The 23,560-nt window shown below is 37.5% G+C and overlaps 2 protein-coding genes and 1 pseudogene across 3 annotated transcripts; all 3 read left to right on the forward strand.

Annotated features, from left to right (window-relative positions):
* Positions 1–2,709: 2,709 nt before the first annotated feature.
* LOC111486619 (succinate dehydrogenase [ubiquinone] iron-sulfur subunit 2, mitochondrial-like) lies at positions 2,710–5,535 on the forward strand. The gene is made up of 2 exons (XM_023133791.1): positions 2,710–3,451; positions 5,151–5,535. The coding sequence occupies exons 1-2, from the start codon at positions 2,790–2,792 to the stop codon at positions 5,320–5,322; spliced, it is 834 nt and encodes a 277-aa protein (XP_022989559.1). The 5' UTR covers positions 2,710–2,789; the 3' UTR covers positions 5,323–5,535.
* A 1,431-nt stretch (positions 5,536–6,966) lies between these two features.
* On the forward strand, positions 6,967–14,859 carry LOC111486620 (annotated as a pseudogene).
* Positions 14,860–16,063: 1,204 nt separating this feature from the next.
* Positions 16,064–22,961, forward strand: LOC111486616 (peptidyl serine alpha-galactosyltransferase-like). Of its 2 annotated transcripts, XM_023133785.1 has the most exons (9): positions 16,064–16,217; positions 16,353–16,706; positions 18,493–18,663; positions 18,799–19,042; positions 19,119–19,319; positions 20,202–20,770; positions 20,845–21,009; positions 21,100–21,343; positions 22,140–22,961. In XM_023133785.1, the coding sequence occupies exons 2-9, from the start codon at positions 16,402–16,404 to the stop codon at positions 22,809–22,811; spliced, it is 2,571 nt and encodes an 856-aa protein (XP_022989553.1). In that variant the 5' UTR covers positions 16,064–16,217; positions 16,353–16,401; the 3' UTR covers positions 22,812–22,961. The 2 variants fall into 2 exon arrangements, with proteins under 2 accessions (XP_022989553.1, XP_022989552.1); XM_023133784.1 differs by having other exon boundaries at positions 16,064–16,706.
* The last annotated feature ends 599 nt before the right edge of the window (positions 22,962–23,560 follow it).

A 23,560-nucleotide genomic window follows, 5' to 3' on the forward strand; every position in this document is an offset into this window, starting at 1 on the left:
GAAGAAAGATCTGATTAACGATATTTATTTAAGTTCAAAAAGGTGGGAAGGGTTTAATTAGTTGAGCTAGGCTTAAATTAACAAATTATATTGCTTACCATGGGAGAATACTGATAATTCTCTTCTGGTTCGGGTGCATTGTTTTTAGCTGCTGTGTTCCCAGAAGCCTCATTTGACTTCTTCTCATTTCTAGCTTTGCTAAATATTACTGTGAAGCCTTCGGCTGAAGCTGGATTGTTGACATCCCACTCGCCGAACTTCGGCAAGGGGCGACCTTTATCCTGCTATAGACGTTAGAAACATATATATATCAGGGTTCAGAACTTCTTCGTTGATAACAAGATTTATGAATTCCATCACGAATCGATAGTTTTCTACGGTAGGATACAACTTACATTCATTCAATACAGGTAAATACCAATCCCAACAATTTGAAATCCCTAACGCCGATTCTTAAACGATTCAAGCAAATGCTATTTTCTAAAACCAAAACTAGTTAGCTACGCCTGAACATCGATTAGTAAATTTACCATTTCTTACCATAGCCACATTATTTTCCCTTTGGTACAGGTAAAATTATGATTTATTACAATAATTCTCAATGAAAATTGCAGAATCTCGAGAAGAAGAGGGGAGACATGTGTTCAATGGATTGGATCAAACAGGATTGCAAATATAAAAAAAAAAAAAAAAAAAAGATGCAAACAGAACATCAATACCTAAATTTACCATTTATTACCGTAGCCACATTGTTTTCCCTTCGTTACAGCTAAGATTATGATTTATATCAACAATTCCCAATGAAAATTGTAAAATCTCGAGAAGAAGAAAAGAGACATATGTTCAATGAACTAGATCAAAACACATAAAGATGCAAACAGAATATCGATATGTGAATTTACCATCTCTTACCATAACCACATTGGATTTACAATGACAATTCCAACGAAAATTGCAAAATCTCGAGAAGAAGAGGAGAGACATATGTTCAATGAACTAGATCAAACAGGATTCAAAATAAATAAAGATGCAAACAGAACATCAGTCTGTAAATTCACCATTTCTTACCATAGCCACATTGTTTTCCCTTCGTTACAGATGAAATTATGATTTACCACAACAATTCCAATGAAAATTGCAAAATCTCGAGAAGAAGAGGAGAGACATATGTTCAATGAACTAGATCAAACAGGATTCAAAATAAATAAAGATGCAAACAGAACATCAATCTGTAAATTCACCATTGCTTACCATAGCCACATTGTTTTCCCTTCGTTACAGATGAAATTATGATTTACCACAACAATTCCAATGAAAAATGAAAAATCTCGGGAAGAAGAGGCGAGGCATATGTTCAATGAACTAGATCAAACAGGATTCAAAATACATAAAGATTCCAACAGAACATCAATCTGTAAATTCACCATTTCTTACCATAGCCACATTGTTTTCCCTTCGTTACAGATGAAATTATGATTTACCACAACAATTCCAATGAAAAATGCAAAATCTCGGGAAGAAGAGGCGAGGCATATGTTCAATGAACTAGATCAAACAGGATTCAAAATACATAAAGATTCCAACAGAACATCAATCTGTAAATTCACCATTTCTTACCATAGCCCCATTGTTTTCCCTTCGTTACAGATGAAATTACGATTTACAACAACAATTCCCAATGAAAATTGCAAATTCTCAAGAAGAATAAGAGAGGCATGTGTTCAATGAATTGGATCAAACAGGATAAAAAATACAGAAAGATGCAAACAAAACAGAGACAAATCGATTACAAAAAGAGAGAAGAGTCAGAGAAAAACTTACCGATGCCATTAAAATACATTAACAAAGCTTTCTGCACAGAGAACGAAACTGAGAGAGCGAGAGAGAAGGAAGAAGGAAGAAGGAGAATTGGGCGTTGGAAGCTAAAATGGGAATAACAGAAACCGAGTATTTTGGCGACTCCAATTTAACCCGCCAATGCCTCTTATGCAAATTTTCAATTTAGTCCTCCAACTTTTACGTTTTTACTGATTTTTATTCTAAAATTTTAAAATTACAATTTTAATTTTTTAATGTTTTATTAAACAAAAATTTTAAATTTTAAAAATTTATTAAATATAATAGATTTCGGGAATTGAGTTTTCCACGTATAATTTTTTTATTTTTTCTTTTGTATATTTTACAAATGATTAATTTTAAAGAATTTTTAGAAAATAATTTTCATTTTTTCATATAGATTTTATTAAAAAATATATATATATAAAACATCTTCATAAATTCAATAATATTTTATAAATAAAAATATAATATATTGTTCTAACATAATTTAAATACTTAATTCTTTTTTTAAAAAAATTTAAAAAATACTTATACCGATAATAATATGGATGAAACTGTTAGTACTATTTTTAAAAAATAATCATAAATTTTCATAAGTAATATTAATACTTCTAAATTTAAAATAAAAAATTTTAAATCATTTTTTCAATAAATACCTTAAAATTGAAGACGAGAGGATTTCTGAGCTATAAATAGCTCATATATTGATAATAAAAAGTTTTTTTAATTTTTTTATTTATAACAAATAAAATTATAGGATAATTTTAAAAAATTAAAAGTTAAAAATTAATTATATTTAAAATTAATGATAAAAGTTTAATTGTATTTTTTTTTTACATTTTAAAAATTTATTATATTCATATTGGTAAAGCCACTCTTCCTTCTTCCTACATCTGATAGGTTCTTTGTTTCTCTCTCTGTCTCTCCATTTCTCTTTCTTCGAGGCAACAATGGCGACTGGAATCCTGAGGAGGGCAATATCTAGGGTTTCTGCAACTTCACCTTCAAGATTCCTTCGAATTCGAGCTCACGCTTCCGAAGCCGGAGCGCAGAAAGTGGAGCAAAAAGCAGCCGTCTCTTCAACGCTTAAGACGTTCGCTATCTACCGATGGAACCCCGATAGCCCTTCCAAACCAGAGCTTAAGGAGTACAAGATCGATCTAAAAGACTGTGGTCCTATGGTGCTCGATGCTCTAATCAAAATCAAGAATGAGATCGATCCGACTCTGACCTTCCGCCGCTCGTGCCGAGAGGGGATCTGCGGGTCCTGTGCGATGAACATCGATGGATGTAATGGTTTGGCTTGCTTGACGAAGATTCCATCCGATGCTTCGTCGACGATTACGCCGCTGCCTCATATGTTCGTGATCAAGGATCTGGTGGTGGATATGACGAATTTTTATAACCAGTATAAGAGTATTGAGCCGTGGTTGAAGAGGAAGAGCGAGCCGTCTGTGCCGGGGAAGGAGATTCTTCAGAGTAAGCAAGATAGGGCTAAGTTGGATGGGATGTATGAATGTATTTTGTGTGCATGCTGTAGTACATCGTGCCCCAGCTATTGGTGGAACCCGGAGTCATATCTTGGACCAGCTGCCTTGCTCCATGCCAATAGGTAATTTCCCCACTTTTGTTCTTCGTTTATTCTTTGATTCTCTGTTTGCTAGAAATGAATAGAAAACAGGGTCTGTATAGAGGAATTAAGAAGCTACTTTTGAAGGATGTATATGGGTGTTCATGCTTATTCCTGAACTTTTGGAAGATTCAGAATCGTATTTATTAAGTTTCATTTTGTTGGATTGAAAGTTGGCAGCAATAGTTTGGTAATTTAGGTACTCTATTTGAGGGCTTAAGTGCGTTTTGAGGAGCTAGAAAACGTGTAAATCCAAAGCATTAAAATGGTCTTTTATTGAAGATTTCCAAGGGAAAGAAAAGTTAACAACGAATGAAGAGAGCTTATCAAAAGAAGGGAAATTTTATATATGGAAATGAGAGGAGGAAGAACAGTCATGGGGGTATCAAAAGGAATTGAAGAAACTGGAGAACTTATTGAGGTGTGTTCAGATCCCATTTGTAGGCCTGGAGGTTGGGCACAGCATCTGTCGAGGTGTGTGTAGGTCGGGGATCGTTCTTAGTACGGTCCTACAATTATCATATTTAAAAGCCCTTACGGTACTAACAAATCAGTAGTTTCTTATTTCACACAACTCTTGCCTCATCAAGGATTAGTCTGGTTATGTCCTCTCAGTTCCTAGAAGGTGCTTTCGGTCTCCTGCTTGGAAAATAAGCCCTTGCGTGGTAGGACATTTATGATTTGATCGGGTGTCTATTGTATAGAGAATCAAGTAATTTCATTTGGTTGCTTTATCTATGTTCGACAAAGGCTTGGATGCCTTGGTAGACTTAATCTGAAACTCATTTGTTTGCCTTAGTTTCTTGGTGGGTTTGAATCTTAGTTGTGAGATCCCTCATCGGTTGGAGAGGGGAACAAAGCATTCCTTATAAGAGTGTGGAAACCTCTCTCTAGCATATGCGTTTTAAAACCTTGAGAGGAAGCCCAAAGAGGACAATATCTGCTAGCATTACATTAGTCCTTACGTTTTAGTAGTTCAATTAGTGGAGTGTGGAGGATGTCTGAAAAGTTTTGCTGATATTGCATAAAAGAGTTTTTGATCCACAACAATTACTCAAGAACATGATAGTAAGCTTTATTCGTGACGTTTGGAAGCCAAAATTTGAATATGATATTGTAACGGTCCAGATCCATCACTAGTAGATATTGTCATTTTTGGGTGTTCCCTTTCGGGCTTCCCCTCAAGGCTTTAAAACGCGTCTGCTAGGGAAAGGTTTCCACACTTATAAAGGGTGATCGTTCTCCTCCCCAACCAATGTGAGATATCAAAGATATGCTTCCTACGACAATCAAAGAGCTCAACCTTTTATAGATGACTGCTCAGGAAACTTTTCTTCATCATTTTACTGACCTCCTACATCAGGGAGAAAGTCGTACATGTTCTATGTGGTATTAGTTTGTTGAATGCATTGTAATCATATGAGAACTTAGAATCAATAACCGCCTAGAGTTGGCTTATAGTAAGGACCCATATAAATAATATAAATAATGTAGATCTTAGAGGCAATGGTTCAAACCATGATGGCCAATGGCCATTTACTTAGAATTTAATTTCTACAAATTTCATCCCTTGGAATTTACTTAGAAGCAAAGGTAATTGCATGATTTATTTGTTCCGTTCTTTCACCTCACAGTGTTCTAATTACAAAACTGTCCCTTTCATTCCCCTTTGTACATGCAGGTGGATAAGTGATAGTCGTGACGAATTCACCAAGGAGCGGCTCGAGGCAATAAATGACGAATTCAAGCTCTATCGTTGTCATACCATACTGAACTGTGCCCGTGCCTGTCCGAAGGGTTTGAATCCTGGAAAACAGATTCAACATATCAAACGCCTTCAGCTCGTGGGCTGAGCCTAAGTTTCAAGGTACACGAAACACAATAATGTTCTTTTCATTCAGTTATGGAATGAATATCTTGTGAGAACTCATGAGCAATGTGATTTTGATCTAATAACTTGTGGATCATTGACTTTCCACACTTTCTGTACTTAAGATTTGATCTTTAGTATTTATCTGTCTCCAAATAAATGTTGACAGAAACCTCCTGGCTTCTCGAGTTGTCGTTCTGCGATCATCCTTTATTCTTTTTATTTGATAAAAAAATTATGCTCCGTTTTCATTTCCCAGTTCGATCACCTTCCTGTGTCGAAACTGCCATAGTTTAAGCATCCATCTTGTAACGGCCTAGGCCCACCGCTAGCAGATATTGTTCTCTTTGGACTTTTCCTTTTAGGCTTCTCTTCTATGTTTTTAAAATGCATCTTCCAGTGAGAAGTTTCTACACCCTTATAATGAGTGTTTTGTTCTCCTTCCCAACCAATGTGGGATCTCACAATCTACCTCTCTTCAGGGCCTAACGTCTTCATTGACACTCGTTCCTTTCTCCAATCGATGTGGGACCCCCACCAAATCCACCCTCTTTGAGGTCATGCGTCCTTGCTGGCACATCGCCTCGTGTCTACTCCCCTTCGAGTGACAGCTTCCTCTCTAGCACATCGCTCAGTGTCTGACTTTGATACCAATTGTAACGGCTCAGGCCCACTGCTAGCATAGAGAAGTTTTCACACCCTTATAAAGGTCGAATAGTTCGGTTTTAAACCGAAACCTAAGAGCCCATTGGTTGTTTTTGTTCAAAACATCCGAAAGCATGATCTTGTGCACACCCTGGTTGCCATCATGAACTTCAAATTCTAGTGTAATTTTTTTTTTAACTGAATGTTCGAATTATAAATGAACACTTCGGATGCTATCGTTTTTTTACCTTAGGTGGTTTGGATGCTATCATTTTTTAACCACTCGAATTTTTTCTCTTTAAATATGAAATTATAAATGAACAATTATAAATTATAAATCTAACTTCAAAATGTTAAATTATAAATGACTCAATTTTTCTAGTTAGATTAACTCAGTCGTTAATTGGATTGTTTTAGAAATAAGAAATAAAAAATAAAAAATAAAAAATAATGAAAGGTTATTTATTTATTTTTAAACATTTAATTAAATTTTGTAAAACTTATAACTCAAATTTTAATAAAATCTTTTAAGCTAACCTTTCATTTTTATTTTTTTAAAACAATTAAATAAATGATCGATAAAGTTTAAAACAATTAAATTAACTAAAATCAATGATTATTAAATGAATATAATTTTTTAAGCGTTTAAACAAGTATTAATTTATCCTTTTGTAGCAATAATTATAATAATATTGTTATTAGTAATTTAAATATTAATGGAAAAAGGCGTAGGAGTGGAATATTACGTTAATAGAGCATTATTGATTTTGAAAGCGAATCGAGACTGCCATGTCATCACATACGTCGGCCATCATGAACGGTCCAGATTCAACGAGGTTGAAAAGACAGGAAATCCTTAAGGGGACCATGTCATCACATACGTCGGCCATCATGAACGGTCTAGATTCAACGAGGTTGAAAGGACAGGAAATCCTTAAGGGGACCTTCGCAGTCTCATTCCGCTTCATTGTTTCCGAGAGAAATGGCTTCATGAAATTCAGTTCCTATGGAGATCATCTACCCGCTATTAGGATGGAGTGCTCTCATATGCTAGGCGCTCGCCTCATATCCGCAAATCATTCTGAATTTCTGGCGAAAAAGGTACGAAATCAGGTCTTGTTTATCGTCGTTCCTGCGCCAGCATCGGAATCGTCGTCGTCGTCTTCTTTGGCGGAGAGATTATTGAGGACTGATGTTTGGATTCTGGCTTGGTAGTGTTGTAGGATTGAGCTTTGATTATGTGATGCTGAATTTCACGAAGCAATCGTCGTATTTGATTTACAACGCGAGTTTGTTCAAAGGCAGTACTTCGAGAAATACGGCTTCGATCAGGTTTTCTTCTTCTTCTTCCAGTTCTTCGAATTTTAGTTTCAATACTCTGGCAATTTATTAACTATTCTTGAACTATGAACAACCATTTTTAAGCATAAGCTCTCATAGAGATAGTATTCCTAGTTTATAAACCCACGATTTTTTTGGAGTCCTCGAACAAAATACACCCTTTGACACTTTAGTCACTTTTGACTATACGTTCAGACTCACAATTCTTTGTTCAATATTTGAGAATTCTATTGACATGGTTAATTGTAGGGCATGACTATGATACCATGTTAGCAAATCACGACCATCTACCATGATATGATATTGTCCCCTTTGAGCATAAGCGCTCATTGCTTTGCTCGGGTTTCCCCAAAAGGTGTCATGCACCCAAAATGTTTCGTACCAATAGGATAGTTACTCACTTAAAAAAACTCATAGTCTTCCACTAAATTAAAACATGTGACTCAGCCACCAATAATCCTCAACACTTTGAACTCTCAACCTTCATTAAAAGTGTTATAATTTTTAAACTAAATTAATAAAATACCCTTTTAACTTCCCATTTAATCTAAAAAATAATTTTAATTTTTTTTTAAAAAATCTAAAAAAATAATATTGATTTTTTAAATTTTTATTAATAAGCTTCAAACTTTTTTTATAAACTTAGAAAAATATATTTTTTTTAAGGGAAACTAGGAAATATATTCCATTGATATTTTTTTTTTAATTAAGGTAATAAATGTCAATCCTACTTTTAATTTTTTTAATATAATACTAATAATAATGATATTTTTAATTTTTTTTTAGATGGAAAGATAGTAATAAAATTGGTTAAAGCTTGATAATTAAAAATTAAAAGTTTAATAATATTTTATATTAAAAATATATATAATGCCCGTAGGATTTAATATCTATAAACTTTTTTAAAAATTTTAAAAAATACCTCATATAAATAATATTTTTTTTATTAATATCGTGAAATTTAATAATATTTTTAAAGTTTCTTAATTTTTTTTTTAATTTTATTATTATTATTTTTTTTTTGTTTTTTTTTTTGTTTTATGGAAGAGCTATTTTTTGCTGGCAATTTTTGCGAAGGGCAAGGTTTGTGCCACTGCTGAGTAAGGATAGGTTTGTTGATATGATAATCACTATAAGGGGAGTAAGATTCTGATTACCTTGTTGATCGAACATCTTTAGGCAAGAACATTGTTTGAGATTCGAATCACTCCACAAGTAAGATCGATCATGTCTAGCTTGAATGATTTCTTGTTGATCAAATATATCAATGCAAGAACACTTGTTTGAGATTCGAATCATTCCACAAGCAAAATTGATCATGTCGAGCTTGAATAATTCTACATGCAACCTAAACTATATAGAATTTGAAAGAAACTTAGTCATTGGCTAAAGAAGAGCACAAATGCTTCTTTTACTATATTTTCCAAGTTACTCACAAATACAACATACATGGCTTTATATAGTCTCAAAATTAAACTATTAAAGGCATTCCAAGAGTTGTAACATTCATACTTAATGGGCATACATAATTAGCCATTATGTAATTTTACACCGTAAATAAAGAGTCTCAAAATACAATAACTTTAAATTATTCTAAACTGTAACCCACCCAAAATTTATAACAATCAAACTTCATTCTCCTTCAATGTGGCATGAATTGAAACATCTTTTAATAATTTTGACAACGTTTTCTTCCCATCTTCATTTAAGTATATTGTATGATTGATGTCTTTTAGTTCATATCATTTGTTATTTAGATATGTGAAATCAAATAATAACCATCTAGTCAGCAAATATTTCTCTTCCCTTTGTTTTCCGTTATTATTTTTTTGTTCGAAGAATTTTCATAGGCCGATTTTTATTCTGTGTGAAGTTTTCCTCTCAATTGACAGAAGTCAACAATATGCTTATGGAAGCTTGAATAAACCACTTGAAAATTCATCTAGAAAAGATTAAACCTACAAAAATTCATAATTATCTTTGTTATTATCTTTGTTAGTTTATTGAATAATTCTAATAATAATTGTTAAGAATGAGAAATAGGAGTGAGATTGGTATCCGTATGAATTTCATACCTAATTATCATAATATATTATCTAAATATTATATTAAGATTGCACTTAGGTTTGAGAAATTTTGAGCTTGATGTAACAAACAGTCGTCTTGTTTAGTGCAATGCATCTTTGCTTGGATGCATTTCTTGGAGAAATGTAGCCATGGACAAGGTTCGTTTCTTGAATTCTATTTGGGTTCAGTTTTAATACTTATAGGTTATCATTATCACAGCGATTTTACTCTTTCAATCCTGAAATGAACCCATCTGAGATCGATGATTTGAATATCTAAAAGTAACACGAAGGAGAAACCCGTAGTTTATACAGATTTGCTGAAAATCGAAGGATTCGCACTCTTATTTTTACTTACATTTCTGCAAATCCGTGTTGATTTTCGAGAAATTTTAGCATGATAGCAATGTGTAATCGAAGATTAATAATCCTAATCTTATGAATGTGCTATTGAATCTGAACAGTTTTCATTGATTGCTGCAGATGATACCGGTGGCTTTGAGCGATGTGTTCTTCCCCTCGCACTCGATTTTATTGATCTTCATCGTTTCAGTTCAGATCTTTTTATTTGAAGTCAGTGGTTTATTCTCTTTGTGTTTGATCCTGTTTTGGTTTAATTTGGGTTACCATTTCGCATTCTATTGATTGAATTTTGGTGCAGTGTGGCGACCAGAAGGTCTCGAACTCAGCCGTCGCCATCTTCGCTGCAGTATGGGTTTTTGCAGCTGCTTGCTTTTTTATAGCTCTGCCTACTCATTCATGGCTTTGGCTCGTTTCCTTTCCATGTTCAAGTAACCATTTCTTCATCTCTTAAAATTTTTTTGGAGTTATATTTTGATTGATTTGCTTATAATTCAGCAAGGTTGATTGGCAATGTGTTGCAGTTCAATTCAAGTTCTTATGACAGTCATCAAATACTCCCCTCAGGTTAGGCTAAACTACACAGTTAATTCTTATTTATTCGTCTTTTTGTTCTTAGTCTTTTTTATGATTCAACTTAACATCTGAACAAATTCACAATTCACATGTGTTCATCATAGCTTTTGAATTAATTTTTTTTAATGAGTTCTTCGATTTTGGTCCATTTTCTACAATTTCAGTAACAACCAATGCACTAATATATTAAAAAGTAGTAGCACAAGGCTAAAAGTTTTATGAGATGGCTACAAAAACTTACCGCTAGTAGATATTGTCCGCTTGGCCCGTTACGTATCGTCATCAACCTTATGATTTTAAAATGTGTCTGCTAGGGAGAGGTTTCCACACCCTTATAAGGAATGCTTTGTTCCCCTCTTCCATCGATGTACGATCTCACAATCCACTCCTTGGGAGCCCAGTGTCCTCGCTAGGCAACCGCCTGGTATCTGGCTCTGATATCATTTGTAACAACCCAAACCCACTGCTAGCAAATATTGTCTATTTTGGTCCATTACATATCACTGTCAGCGTCACGGTTTTAAAATGCTTCTACTAGGAAAAGGTTCCACATCCTTATAAAAAATATTTCGTTCCACTCTCCAACCAATGTGAGATCTCACAATCCACCCCCTTTGGGAGCACTGCGTTCTTGCTGGCACACTGCTCGGTAACTGGCTCCGATACCATTTGTAACAGACCAAACCTAATAATAGCAAATATTGTCCGCTTCAACCGATGTGGGATCTCACAAGAAAAAAATTTCTCATATAGTTTGAAACCTTCGAGAATTAGTCCGACCCCAAGTGTGGTAATGTTTCCTAAAGTTATCATGGAATTGTTTAGCTACTCCAAATGTTTGCAATATGACCATGTGGCTGTTAAGAAGTGTAAATCCATTTGAGAGTAAAATAAATTTGTGCTTACGTTTGCTTCTGATATAAACTTGCAAGCAAAGAACAAGGAAGCTTGCATTTCACGAAGTCCCATTGTTTACATTCAGGCATTTTTAAACTTTACCCGAAAGAGCACGATGGGATTCAGCATTCATACTGTAGTTCAAGACTTCATTGGAGGAGTGGCCACTTTGACTCAAATGAGCGTGCAATCAATTTACCAAGGTCATCTAATGTTTTCTTAACCAAACAATTGCCTAATACTTCTGTTGTGATTTATATCTGCGGTTAGCTTGGTATTGATAGCCATATTTTATTTGAACCGTATAATTTAAGGGTCAATATGGAAAACATATGACTTTAATTTACGAGAAAAATGCACTCGTGGTCTCTGAGGTTTGAGTTTGGAAGCATTTAGGTCTCTTTCAAACCCAACAATTTAGCCCCTAAATTTTAGATTTAGTTTCATTTTGGTCCCTCGATCCAAATTTCCGTTAATTACTAATGACATGGTCACATGACATTTGTTTTCCCTTCTCCCTCCTCCTCCCATTCTTCTTCTTCCTCCATCCATGGCTGCCACTAGCTACCATGGTCGCCTCATCATTTATAATGACATAAATGAAACTAAATCCAAAACTCGGGGCTAAATTGTTAAGTTTGAAAACTCAGGGACCTAAGTGTTACCGAGCTCAAACCTGAAGGACCAAAAGTTTTTCCATAATTTGTAATGACATTGTGATGTCCCACATTGGTTGGGGAGAAGAACAAACCACCATTTATAAGGCGGAAACCTTCCTCTAGCGGACGCGTTTTAAAGCTTTGAGGGAAAACCCAAAAGGGAAAGCCCAAAAAGAACATTATCTGCCAGAGGTGGATCTGGACCGTTACAGATGGTATCAGAGCCGGACATCGGAAAATGTGTCAGCCTTCTCGTTGTTCCCCGAAGGGGGGTAGACACGAGGAGGTGTGCCAGTAAGGATGTTGGGCCCCAAAGGGGGGTGGATTTAGGGGCGGTCCCACATCAATTGGAGGAAGGAAAGAGTGCCACCGAGGATGTTGGGCCCCGAAGGGGGGTGGATTGTGATGTCTCACATTGGTTGGGGAGGAGAACAAACCACCATTTATAAGGGTGTGGAAACCTTCCCCTAGCAGACGCGTTTTAAAGCTTTGAGGGAAGACCTGAAAGGGAAAGTCCGAAGAAAGCCCAAAGAGGACAATATCTACTAGCAGTGGATCTAGGCCGTTACAGACATATGTGAAAAATACATCAAACGTATAATTTTGATATGGTTGTTCATCCTAGGGTTAGGACGAATTTACAAGAATATATTTTGAAAGTACTCTCATTATATGCAATATTCATATTTATCTATGTATTTTTTAAAATTGTATCGTGGATGCTTTTATCTAAACATCAAGTTTGATGATTGCTCTAGTTTTTGTTGTTTTTTTATGCTGAAACGGTTTTTCTTTATCCATGGGCAATGAATTTTGATGTAATGGAGGTATCTGTCTTTATAGAAGCTTTAATTTGCGTGTTTATCCTAATTGTCGGTTTAGTTTATGCATTGGGAAAAGGAGATTGGAATGGTATTAATTTTTGAATATTTAGACAATTAAAAAAATATTTGAGTTTCTGAACAACCCATACTCAGTATTATCATCCTAAATTCCATCTAAATTTTGACTTCTGATTCTTTCCAGGTTCTTGGGTGAACTTCTTTGGAAATATAGGGAAGCCATTGTTAGCTTCAATACGATATTTCTCTCTCTCTCTCTCTAACAGTACTTGTCGAAGTCAATTACCTTTTAGTCCCTGATGATTTGATTCGAGAGCCAACTATGGCTTTCAAAAGTGTTAAGAGTAATTTGAGTTAGCAATATTTGCTCACTACAGTTATATTGCGCTGCAGGTCTCTATAGTGTTTGATCTGATTTTCTTCTATCAACATTTTGTATTATATCGTGTCAAGGCATCAAAGGTTTCATCTCAACGTGACCCTGAAAGCACTGAGGCATTGCTTGAGAACTCTGATCACTTGCAAGGGATTACCACAACCAATTGATATTTGATGGTATTGTTTCCACCTCTTAGCTTGTTTTCGTGCCAAGAGGTGCAACAACCTAGCCCGGTAAATTAGGTAAATTCTAGCAAACTTTTACATTGTGAAACAAATATTGTCCTCTCTAGGCTTTCTCTTTTGGGATTCCTCTCAAGGTTTTTAAAACACGTCTACTAGAGAGAAGTTTCCACACCCTTATAAAGAATGCTTCGTTCCCCTCTCCAACCGATGTGGGATCTCATAATCCACCCCCTTTTGGGGCTCAACGTCCCCACTGGCATACCTCCTGGTGTTTGGCTTTGATACCATTTGTAACAGCCCAAGGCCACCACTAGCAAATATTGTCCTTTTTGGGTTTTCCCTTTCGAGCTTCCCCTCTAGGTTTTTAAAACGCGTTTGCTAGGGAGAGGTTTCCACACCCTTATAAAGAATACTTCGTTCCCCTCTCCAACCGATGTGGGATCTCATAATCCATCCCCTTTCGGAGCTCAGCATCCCCACTGGCACACCTCTTGGTGTCTGGCTTTGATACCATTTGTAATAGGCCAAGGCCACTGATAGCAGATATTGTCCTTTCTAGGTTTTCCCTCTCGGGCTTCCCCTCTAGGTTTTTAAAATGCATCCGCTAGGGAGAGGTTTCCACACCCCTATAAAGAATGTTTCGTTTCTCTCTTCAATCTCGTGGGATCTCACAAATATCTTCCTTTAGATTGGTGGCTAAGATTGAGCATTCTGGTGCTTGGTTTGTCGCTGACATTCTTGTGCGTGATGATTGGTGTTTATTTTAGTTGGATTCAAGTATTTTGATGTTGAATTGAGTCTTTTTTGGCTGCTGGAGTTTAAGAATGTAAAAATATATTATTCTCGACTCAAAAGCACTGTTAAGAATGTAAAAATAGATATCGACGTAATTCTTTATCGACTTTTGAAGTACTTATAATTAAAGCATTTTACATAAAAGCACTTTTTGTAGCATTATCGAACAAGTACGAAACCGACGTTCGATTTTTCACTTTGAACAACCTATCTTCACAGTCCACATGCCATTTTTTTTCGGTTCTTCAGGAAAATTATATGATTTTACTGTGGAGTTGGTAACCTCTATAATTTCTCCTTGATGATTGATGATGAAATTGTCTGTTTGTATGAAGTTCATAATACCTGCTTGTTCTTAGTTGAGATCTTGCGCCTTTGTTGACCTGTAATTGATTTTTCTTTTGTTCTTTTGTTCTTTTGTTCTTTTGTAGAGATCGTGTCTATTAGGAGTTTTTTCATTTGGTCGTTTGACTGGCTCGGGTCTTATAGAAATGATTTTGAAGATGGCTTAACTAAAGTTGGTTTCGAGACGCCATCATTTGTGCATTAGTGATGGAAGTTTTGTTGTATAGTTGTTCGATGAAATTGTCGGATTTTTACAATGGTTATTTACGACCAGGAGCGAGGCGATGTCGAGAAAGAAGCCTTCGAGATTCTTGACGATTGATATATGTTATTATGGTCATGCATATATTTAGAGATGTATTTGCTTGAAGTTTGAGCATACATGACTAACCGTGTAGTTGTGTTGTACAAAAAGTTTCTCCTATCGGTTTCCATATGTTCGAATATTTTAGTTCACGAACCCAAAAAAGAATCTTACACTCCAAGAAGACTCGAATAGTCTCTTTGGATCAGATGACAATCCTAAAAACAATCCAATGAGAACAAATCTTAATGCTATGAGTGAAATTGGATACGAGTATGTACGGGTATGTGCAACATGTCTCGAGTTATGTGATACTCATCTAGCTTTATCCAATCCTCTTCTAACCTAATCAAGTCAACAAAATACCCGAGATCATATAAATTATCTTCTTCAACTTAAAGAAGTAAGTTATTCATAATTCCAAAACTCGTGAAACACTAGAATTTGCGAAGTAAACACCAAGCTTAAAGATTAGAGTTTGTGCAACAAGCACAACATCAGTATGTTGTTGTGCAAGTCTCTCTTATTTTTTAGGTCATGAACTCTTAAATAAATTTTACGGTTATTATCATGTAAAAATCAGGTGCATTACCCCATCAAGACCACCTTCAATTAAGTCAACCAATTTAAGTATTGTTAAATATTTTATTACTATACGTAACACCATTGAATTTTTACTACGATTATAGTAAAATAATGGCATGCAATTATTACTATTTTTAATTTTATTGATTCCCTTACGTTTTGCAGATGAACTTACATTAATTATCTCTAATCATATTGCCATGAATACAATTTGTTCTTTGAGAAATGTGCCTAAATATATATCAAAAGTCGAAAAAAAAAAAAAAAATACTCTGACAATAATATTGAGTGAATTGTTGTAATTTCAAAAAACACGGTATGCTCATAACTCAAAATAAGTGACCTAATGATTGTCGTTACAACCGTCACCAGATTCATATGAGCTATTGACGAGTAAACTATGATCTTAAAATCGATATGCCTTGAAGCGATCTTTTTCTCCGGAGGAAACAAAAAAGAACGAAAGGAAAGTAAAAAGACCAATTTCTTAATGGAAGAGATTAGAGATAGACCCTCTTTTCGTTCGTTCCATGGACTTTCTTCATGCAATGGACCATCTTAAACTCGGGTGACATGCCTAGACGGTCGAAGATTTGATATTGCTTGAACATATATTTCCTCCCAAATGTTTTTTTTTTGGGAAGTTTCTATATAAAAATAGAAAGTTAATGAAAATATAAAACATATATTTAGCGTGAAATAAACAAAATTTCAACGAAAATTAACGCTTAAACTAAATTTTTATTGAAATTCGTAGTGGGTCTTGGCCATAATTACCCCGGAAGAGAAGCGCTTCCTGGAAATGGTAGTTGGATTAAAAGAACCATTCCCAAGAGCCCCCATGTTCCGATCAGAGAAGCAAATTCATAAACCAGTCGAAATTGAAGAACAAAAAACAGGTTGTATTGTATAGATTTTTGTTCTAAATTATTTTATTACATCGTTCCCTCTACTCCATGTCGAAGAAATCCAAAAAAAGAGTTAGAAAATTTTGAAGTTTGACCTGATGCTGTGATCCGCGAAATGCAATCCAGATCTCTAAAACCGATACTTAATTGAAATCCGGGATTGGATTGAGCCAAAATGAGGGAGTTCTTGGTGTTTGTGGCGATTTTTTTGGCGGGGTTTGTTGCTGGCGATGGGCGGAGTAATAGCTCCGGCGTGGCGGCGTCGTGGCGGATTCATACTCTGTTCTCGGTGGAGTGTCAGGATTACTTTGATTGGCAAACTGTTGGGTTGATGAATAGCTTCAGGAAGTCGAAGCAACCGGGGCCGATCACCCGGTTGCTTAGTTGCACAGATGAGGAGAAGAAGGATTATAAGGGGATGGATTTGGCTCCAACTTTTGAGGTTCCATCCATGAGTAGGCACCCCAAAACAGGGGATTGGTGAGAGTTTCTTCATATTTTCCCTTTGATTTTATGAACTTTTGGGCTTTTGTGTTGCTTTTTCTGTGGTTTTGGTTATTGATTTGATGGTTTTTGAATTTGATTGATATCTGTGATGGTTTTGTTTTGATTTTAGTTGTGAGATTGTTCATCTGTTGGCTGGATTAGTTTCTTGGTTTTGTAGGAGTAGAGATGATATCCCAAAAGTGGGGATGGGTTAGATTTTGTTCGTCCTTTTCTATTTTGTTTTGAGAACGTTGGAGCTGATGTGATATCGTACATCGGTTGGAGAGGGGAATGAAACATTCTTTATAAGGGTGTGGAAAACTTTCCCTAGTAGACGCGTTTTAAAAACCTTGGGGAAGCCCGAAAGGGAAAGCTTGAAGAGGACAATATTTGCTAGCGATGGGTTGGGCTGTTACAAATGATATTAGAGCCAGATATCAGGCGGTGTGCCAGCGAGGATGCTGGACCCCGAAAGGGGGTGGATTGTGAGATCCACATCGGTTGGAGAGGGGATCGAAGTATTCCTCACAAGGGTGTGGAAACCTCCCTCTAGCAGATGCGTTTTAAAAACCTTGAGGGGAAGCCTGAAAGGGAAAGCCTAAAGAGGACAATATTTGCTAGCGTTGGGCTTGGTTTGTTGCAAATGATATTAAAGTCAGACACTGGGCGGTGCGCTAGCGAGGACGCTAGGCCTCGAAGGGGGGTGGATTGTGAGATCCCACATCGGTTAGAGAAGGGAACGAAACATTCTTTATAAAAGTGTGGAAACCTCTCCCTAGGAGACGTGTTTTAAAAACTTTGAGGGGAAACTTGAAAGGGAAAGTTCAAAGAGGACAATATCTACTAGCGGTGGGCTTGGGCTGTTACAAATGATGTCAGAGCCAGATATCGGGCGGTGTGCTAGGGAGGACGCTGGATCCCGAAAGGGGGTTGATTGTGAGATCAATATCGGTTGGAGAGGGGAACGAAACACTCCTTACAAAGGTGTGAAAACCTCCCTCTAATAAACGAAAAACCTTGAGGGAAAGCCCAAAAGGAAAAGTCTGAAGATAACAGTATCTGCTTAGCAGTGGGCTTCAACGGTTACACCCGAGGACTTGGATTTTGTTTTACTTTTGGTGTGCTTATGGTTAGTCATTTAGATGTGATTTGATTGTTATCTTCCTTGGTTTTGTTTGATTTTAGCTCTACATTTGTTTATCTGTTGAATAGATCGATTGGTTTGTATATCGTTTTTTCGTCCCTGACCTGTTGGATTAGGAGCACATAATGATGATATTGTGGTCCCATTTTGTGCTCCGTTCAACTGTTTAACGATGCTAACTCAATGCTCCAAGTGTAGCTCGTTTAGCAATCGATACCGCAAACCCGGTGCGGTGAAGGAGGCTTCTTGTTTAGGAAATATATCTCAATTCTAAAGGGTAGTGGGATGATGCAATATTCTTGTTCGAAATGGCACGTAAAATTCGAACTGGAAAAGTGGGAACGAAACGGGAGAAACGGGTTCGGGAAGGGCTTGAATTTTGACCTTGTGCAAAAAGATGGCTAGTTTAGGTGCAAAGAGAAGAATATTTGTGTACGTTGCATGCTCGAGAGGCTTCACAATTCCTTAAGACTGACTATATATTACTCACTCGTGAAACTCGACCTATTTTACATCAATAAACGAAGACGTTTTCTGTCGATCTATCTTTCTTCGAACTTGAAACTCGTTTGTTTTTCGTTTCCCTCCTCTCGAAACACGCCTACAAATTAAACAAAAAATGACTTGTTTTTGCAGGTATCCTGCAATAAATAAGCCTGCAGGGGTTGTCCATTGGCTTAAACACAGTAAAGAAGCAGAGAATGTTGATTGGGTTGTGATTTTGGATGCAGACATGATCATAAGAGGCCCCATAATACCATGGCAGCTTGGTGCTGAAAAGGGCAGACCTGTTGCAGCATATTATGGGTTACGATTTTTTCTCTTCTCTCGTTTCGGTCTTTTTAAGCATCAAAGCTCATATTCTCCTTAAACGGAGACGTTATCGACGTTACTTGGATCGATGCTGTTGAGTTTAAATGATATAAACACTATTTCTTTCAGATACTTGGTTGGATGTGACAACATTCTTGCTAAATTGCACACGAAGCACCCCGAACTCTGTGACAAAGTCGGTGGCTTGTTAGCAATGCATATAGATGATCTTCGAGTGTTCGCACCGATGTGGCTTTCGAAGACGGAGGAAGTACGTGAAGATAGAGATCACTGGGCGACCAACATAACGGGGGATATTTATGGGAAAGGGTGGATAAGTGAGATGTACGGTTACTCGTTTGCAGCAGCGGAAGTAAGCTTTGTTTTTCCTCTTACCCGTTATTCTCGAGATTTATGTTTTGATTATCTGACTTCTTTGCTTAATGTAGGTTGGTCTCCGCCACAAAATTAATGATAATTTGATGATATACCCGGGTTATATTCCTCGTCCCGGTGTTGAGCCTATACTTCTTCACTATGGGTTGCCATTTAGTGTGGGAAATTGGTCGTTTAATAAATTAAATCACCATGAAGATGGTATCGTCTATGACTGTAACCGGCTTTTCCCCGAACCTCCTTATCCTCGAGAGGTATGTATCTAAATGAATGGTTCCTTTGATATTGTGAGATCCTACGTATATTGGAGAGGGGAACGAAGCATTCCTCATAAGGGTGTGGAAACCTCTCCCTAGTAGACTTGTTTTAAAATCGTGAGGCTGACGGCGATACGTAACGGGCCAAAGCGGATAATATTTGCTAACGGTGGGTCTGGGTTGTTACAAATAGTATCAGAGCCAGTCATCGAGCGGTGTGCCAGTGAAGACGCTGCCCCCCAAGGAGAGTAGATTGTGAGATCACACATCGGTTAGAGAGGGGAACGAAGCATTCCTCATAAGGTTGTGGAAACCTCTCCCTAGTAAATTGACAGCGTTACGTAATGGGTGAAAATGGACAATATTTGCTAGTGGTGGGCTTGGGCTGTTACAAATGGTATTAGAGTCAGTCGCCTTGCGTGTGCCAGTGAGGATGCTTGCCCCCAAGGAGGGTAGATTGTGAGATCCCACATCGGTTGGAGAGGTGAACGAAGCATTCCTTTTAAGGGTGTGGAAACCTCTCCCTAGTAGACGCGTTTTAAAACTGTGAGGCTGACGGCGGTACGTAACGGGCCAAAACAGACAATATCTACAAGCAGTGGGTTTGAGTTGTTACAAATAGTATCAGACACCGAGTGGTGTGTCAGTGAGGATGCTGGGCCCCCAAAGGGGATGGATTGTGAGATCCCACGTCCGTTAGAGAGGGGAACGAAGCATTCCTTATAAGGGTGTGGAAATCTCTCCCTAGCATACGCGTATTAAAACCTTGAGAGGAAGCCCAGAGACCTCTTCCTACAAAGAGGACAATATCTGTTAGCGGTGGGCTTAAATTTTAGTTTATAAGTGGTTGCTTGTTGCTAAAAAATGAACTTGGTGCAGGTACAACAAATGGAATCCGATTCAAATAAGAAGCGAGGGCTACTTATAAATATAGAGTGTATGAACGTGTTGAACGAGGGCTTGCTGTTGCAACATAAACGAAACGGATGCCCGAAGCCACAATGGTCAAAATATTTAAGCTTTTTAAAGAGTAAAATTTTTACAGATCTAACTAAACCGAAGTATCCAACCCCTGCTACCTTGGTAATGAGGGAAGATCATGTTCAGAAACAACCGGTTAAAAAAGAACATGTTCCGAAACGACGAGCGAAGAAAGAACATGTTCCAAAACCACCGGTGAAGGAAGATCTTGTTCAGAAACAACCCGAGCTCGATGAACTGCAGGAACCATATCCAAAGATCCACACCCTTTTCTCGACCGAGTGCTCTACTTATTTCGATTGGCAAACTGTAGGCCTTATGCATAGTTTCCGCATGAGTGGCCAACCTGGAAACATTACTCGACTTCTCAGCTGTACCAACGAGGACTTGAAGGAATACAAAGGTCACAATCTGGCTCCGACCCATTACGTTCCTTCCATGAGCCGACATCCATTAACAGGCGACTGGTAATCTCTTTTTATCTTCCTTCACGAGCCCGCTTTTAAGCAAAGTTATAATGTAGACACTGATGTCGTCTTAGGTATCCGGCGATAAACAAGCCAGCTGCAGTGCTTCATTGGCTCAATCATGTCGACACCGATGCCGAATTCATAGTAATTCTTGATGCTGATATGATTATGAGAGGATCTATTACGCCGTGGGAGTTCAAAGCAGCTCGGGGACGTCCTGTTTCGACTCCCTACGAGTAAGAAGTTATTTCAATGTCTCTCTCGGCATATAAACGACATAAAACTATACTTATTTCGACTCGTTTTGCATATATGCTTGCTGGTAGTTACCTCATTGGCTGTGACAATGTGCTTGCCAAACTCCATACAAGCCATCCTGAAGCTTGTGACAAGGTTGGTGGTGTTATTATCATGCACATTGATGATCTCAGGAAATTTGCCTTGCTATGGCTGCATAAAACCGAGGAGGTCCGAGCGGACCGAGCTCATTATGCAACAAATATCACGGGAGATATATACCAATCTGGCTGGATCAGTGAAATGTATGGCTACTCGTTCGGTGCTGCCGAGGTACTTATTTTGATCCATGGTGCTATTTTTGTTCCTTTACTGAGATCCTACGTCGGTTGGGGAGGAGAACGAAACACTCTTTATAAGGGTGTGGAAACCTCTCCCTAGTAGACGCATTTTAAAAACCTTGAGAGAAAGCCCGAAAGGAAAAACCTAAAAAGAACAATATCTGCTAGCGGTGGGCTTGGGCCATTACAAATAGTATTCGAGCCAGACACCGAGCGATGTGCCAACGAGAAGGCTGAGCCCTGAAGGGGGGTAGACACAAGGCGGTGTGCTAGTAAGGTCGCTGGGTCCCGAAGGGGGGTGGATTTAGTGGGGGTTCCACATCGATTGGAGAAAGAAACGAGTGCTAGCAAGGACGCTGGACCTTAAAGGGGGGTGGATTGTGAGATCCCACATTGGTTGGGGAGGAGAACGAAACACCCTTTATTAAGGGTGTGAAAACCTCTCCCTAGTAGACCCGTTTTAAAAACCTTGAGGGAAAACCCCAAAAGGACAATATTGGTTAGCGGTGGGCCTAGGCAGTTACATTTACTTTCGATTGTTTTGTTTTAGTCCTTAAATTTTGCTACGAGATTTATGAGACCTACTCCACGAGGCTTTAAATGCTCGTCTATGGAGACATAAGGCTTACCTATCTCAAAACGAAACGCTATGAAAGTTGTGGGTATTGTTCTAGGTTGCATGTTAGCGGTATACGATCATTTCAATGTCTTCATTGTAAATCAGGTTGAAACAAGCATCGAATATTCTCGAATGAAACTGAAAATATCTCTTTTTCGTGTTCAAACAGTTGCAATTACATCATATTCGGAGCTCGGAAATACTGTTATACCCGGGATACGCTCCTGATCCCGGAGTTCATTACAGAGTTTTTCACTATGGACTTGAATTTAAAGTTGGGAATTGGAGCTTTGACAAAGCAAATTGGAGGGAAACTGATATGATCAACAAATGTTGGGCCAAATTTCCATCCCCACCAGATCCTTCCACACTTGATCAAACTGACAAGGATTCATTTGCAAGGGACTTGCTCAGCATAGAGTGTATAAGAACACTCAATGAAGCTCTCAATCTGCATCACATGAAGATGAACTGCCCGGATCCTAGCTCGTCGACCAACTTGAACTCGGGAGATGAAAGCGGAGCTGTGGTTTCGAGGAAACTCGGAAAGCTTGACGATATCGGAAAAGGCGACACTTTGTCAACAGAGAATTCTCGGGAATCGTCGGAGGAGGCGAAAGAGGACGGGATGTTTAGTTCTCTGAGGATGTGGATTATTGCTCTGTGGGCGATATCTGGTTTCATGTTCATGGTAATGATCGTGTCGAGGTTTTCAGGTCGGAAAGGGAAGGGGGTGAAGGAAAAACATCATAAGAACAAGAGGAGAACTGCTTCCTATATGAGTTTCGTGGATCGGAACAGGCAGCAGAAGTATGCTCGAGATCTCGATGCCTCCTTGTAACATTTTCTTACAAAGTGAATTCAGAAGTTCGTTGTAAACATAAACCACAGTGGCAGTAGAACACAACTCCTCTCGAGCTGGACGTCGCGGGTTCTTGATTTCGGATGTTCGTGTCCAGTTAAGTTCCATTGATTTTTCAAGAGTTGAACGGGAAACGGAGTTTCCTCCAATTTTCTGCAACTGATAGAGATCTTCCGACATTAGATGAGAAAAGTATTTTAAAGATTAAATCTTTTGACATTTCTCCCTTTGAAATTGTATTTTTTTATTTATTATTTGCTTAAGCTCGATAATTTTAGGGATCGAACCATTCCCGTCTGAGATAGTAACGTAATTAAGAACTGAGTTATTATATTTAAGTTATTAAACAATACACTTTACATTAAATATAATAATGAAATTAAACAAGGTCGAGATGCGAGAGTTACCTTCAATACTCCAAAAGCTAACCTAAGCGGCCTAATCGTGGGGCAAAAGAAAGGTGCTAGATGGGCATGATAAGCTAGATGTCGAGTGTGTAGTTAATAGTTCAGTCGAACAATGTAACGAGTCTAGGGGCATAATCAAACTTGAAAGGAATGAGCGTTGGCTTAATAGTGATTACATAATGCTTCTCGATATGAAATCAATGACTTAAAACAGATATTGAGAAAAAAAAAATGTTGACTTTTATGTTGTGTTGTGAATAGAGATCGAAGACGAAGATTTTCTGATGCAACGTTGACACTGAATGAAAAAGACAAAGAAGA

Source organism: Cucurbita maxima, unplaced genomic scaffold (genome assembly GCF_002738345.1).
Source record: "Cucurbita maxima cultivar Rimu unplaced genomic scaffold, Cmax_1.0 Cma_Scf00011, whole genome shotgun sequence".
NCBI classification, from domain to species: domain Eukaryota; kingdom Viridiplantae; phylum Streptophyta; class Magnoliopsida; order Cucurbitales; family Cucurbitaceae; genus Cucurbita; species Cucurbita maxima.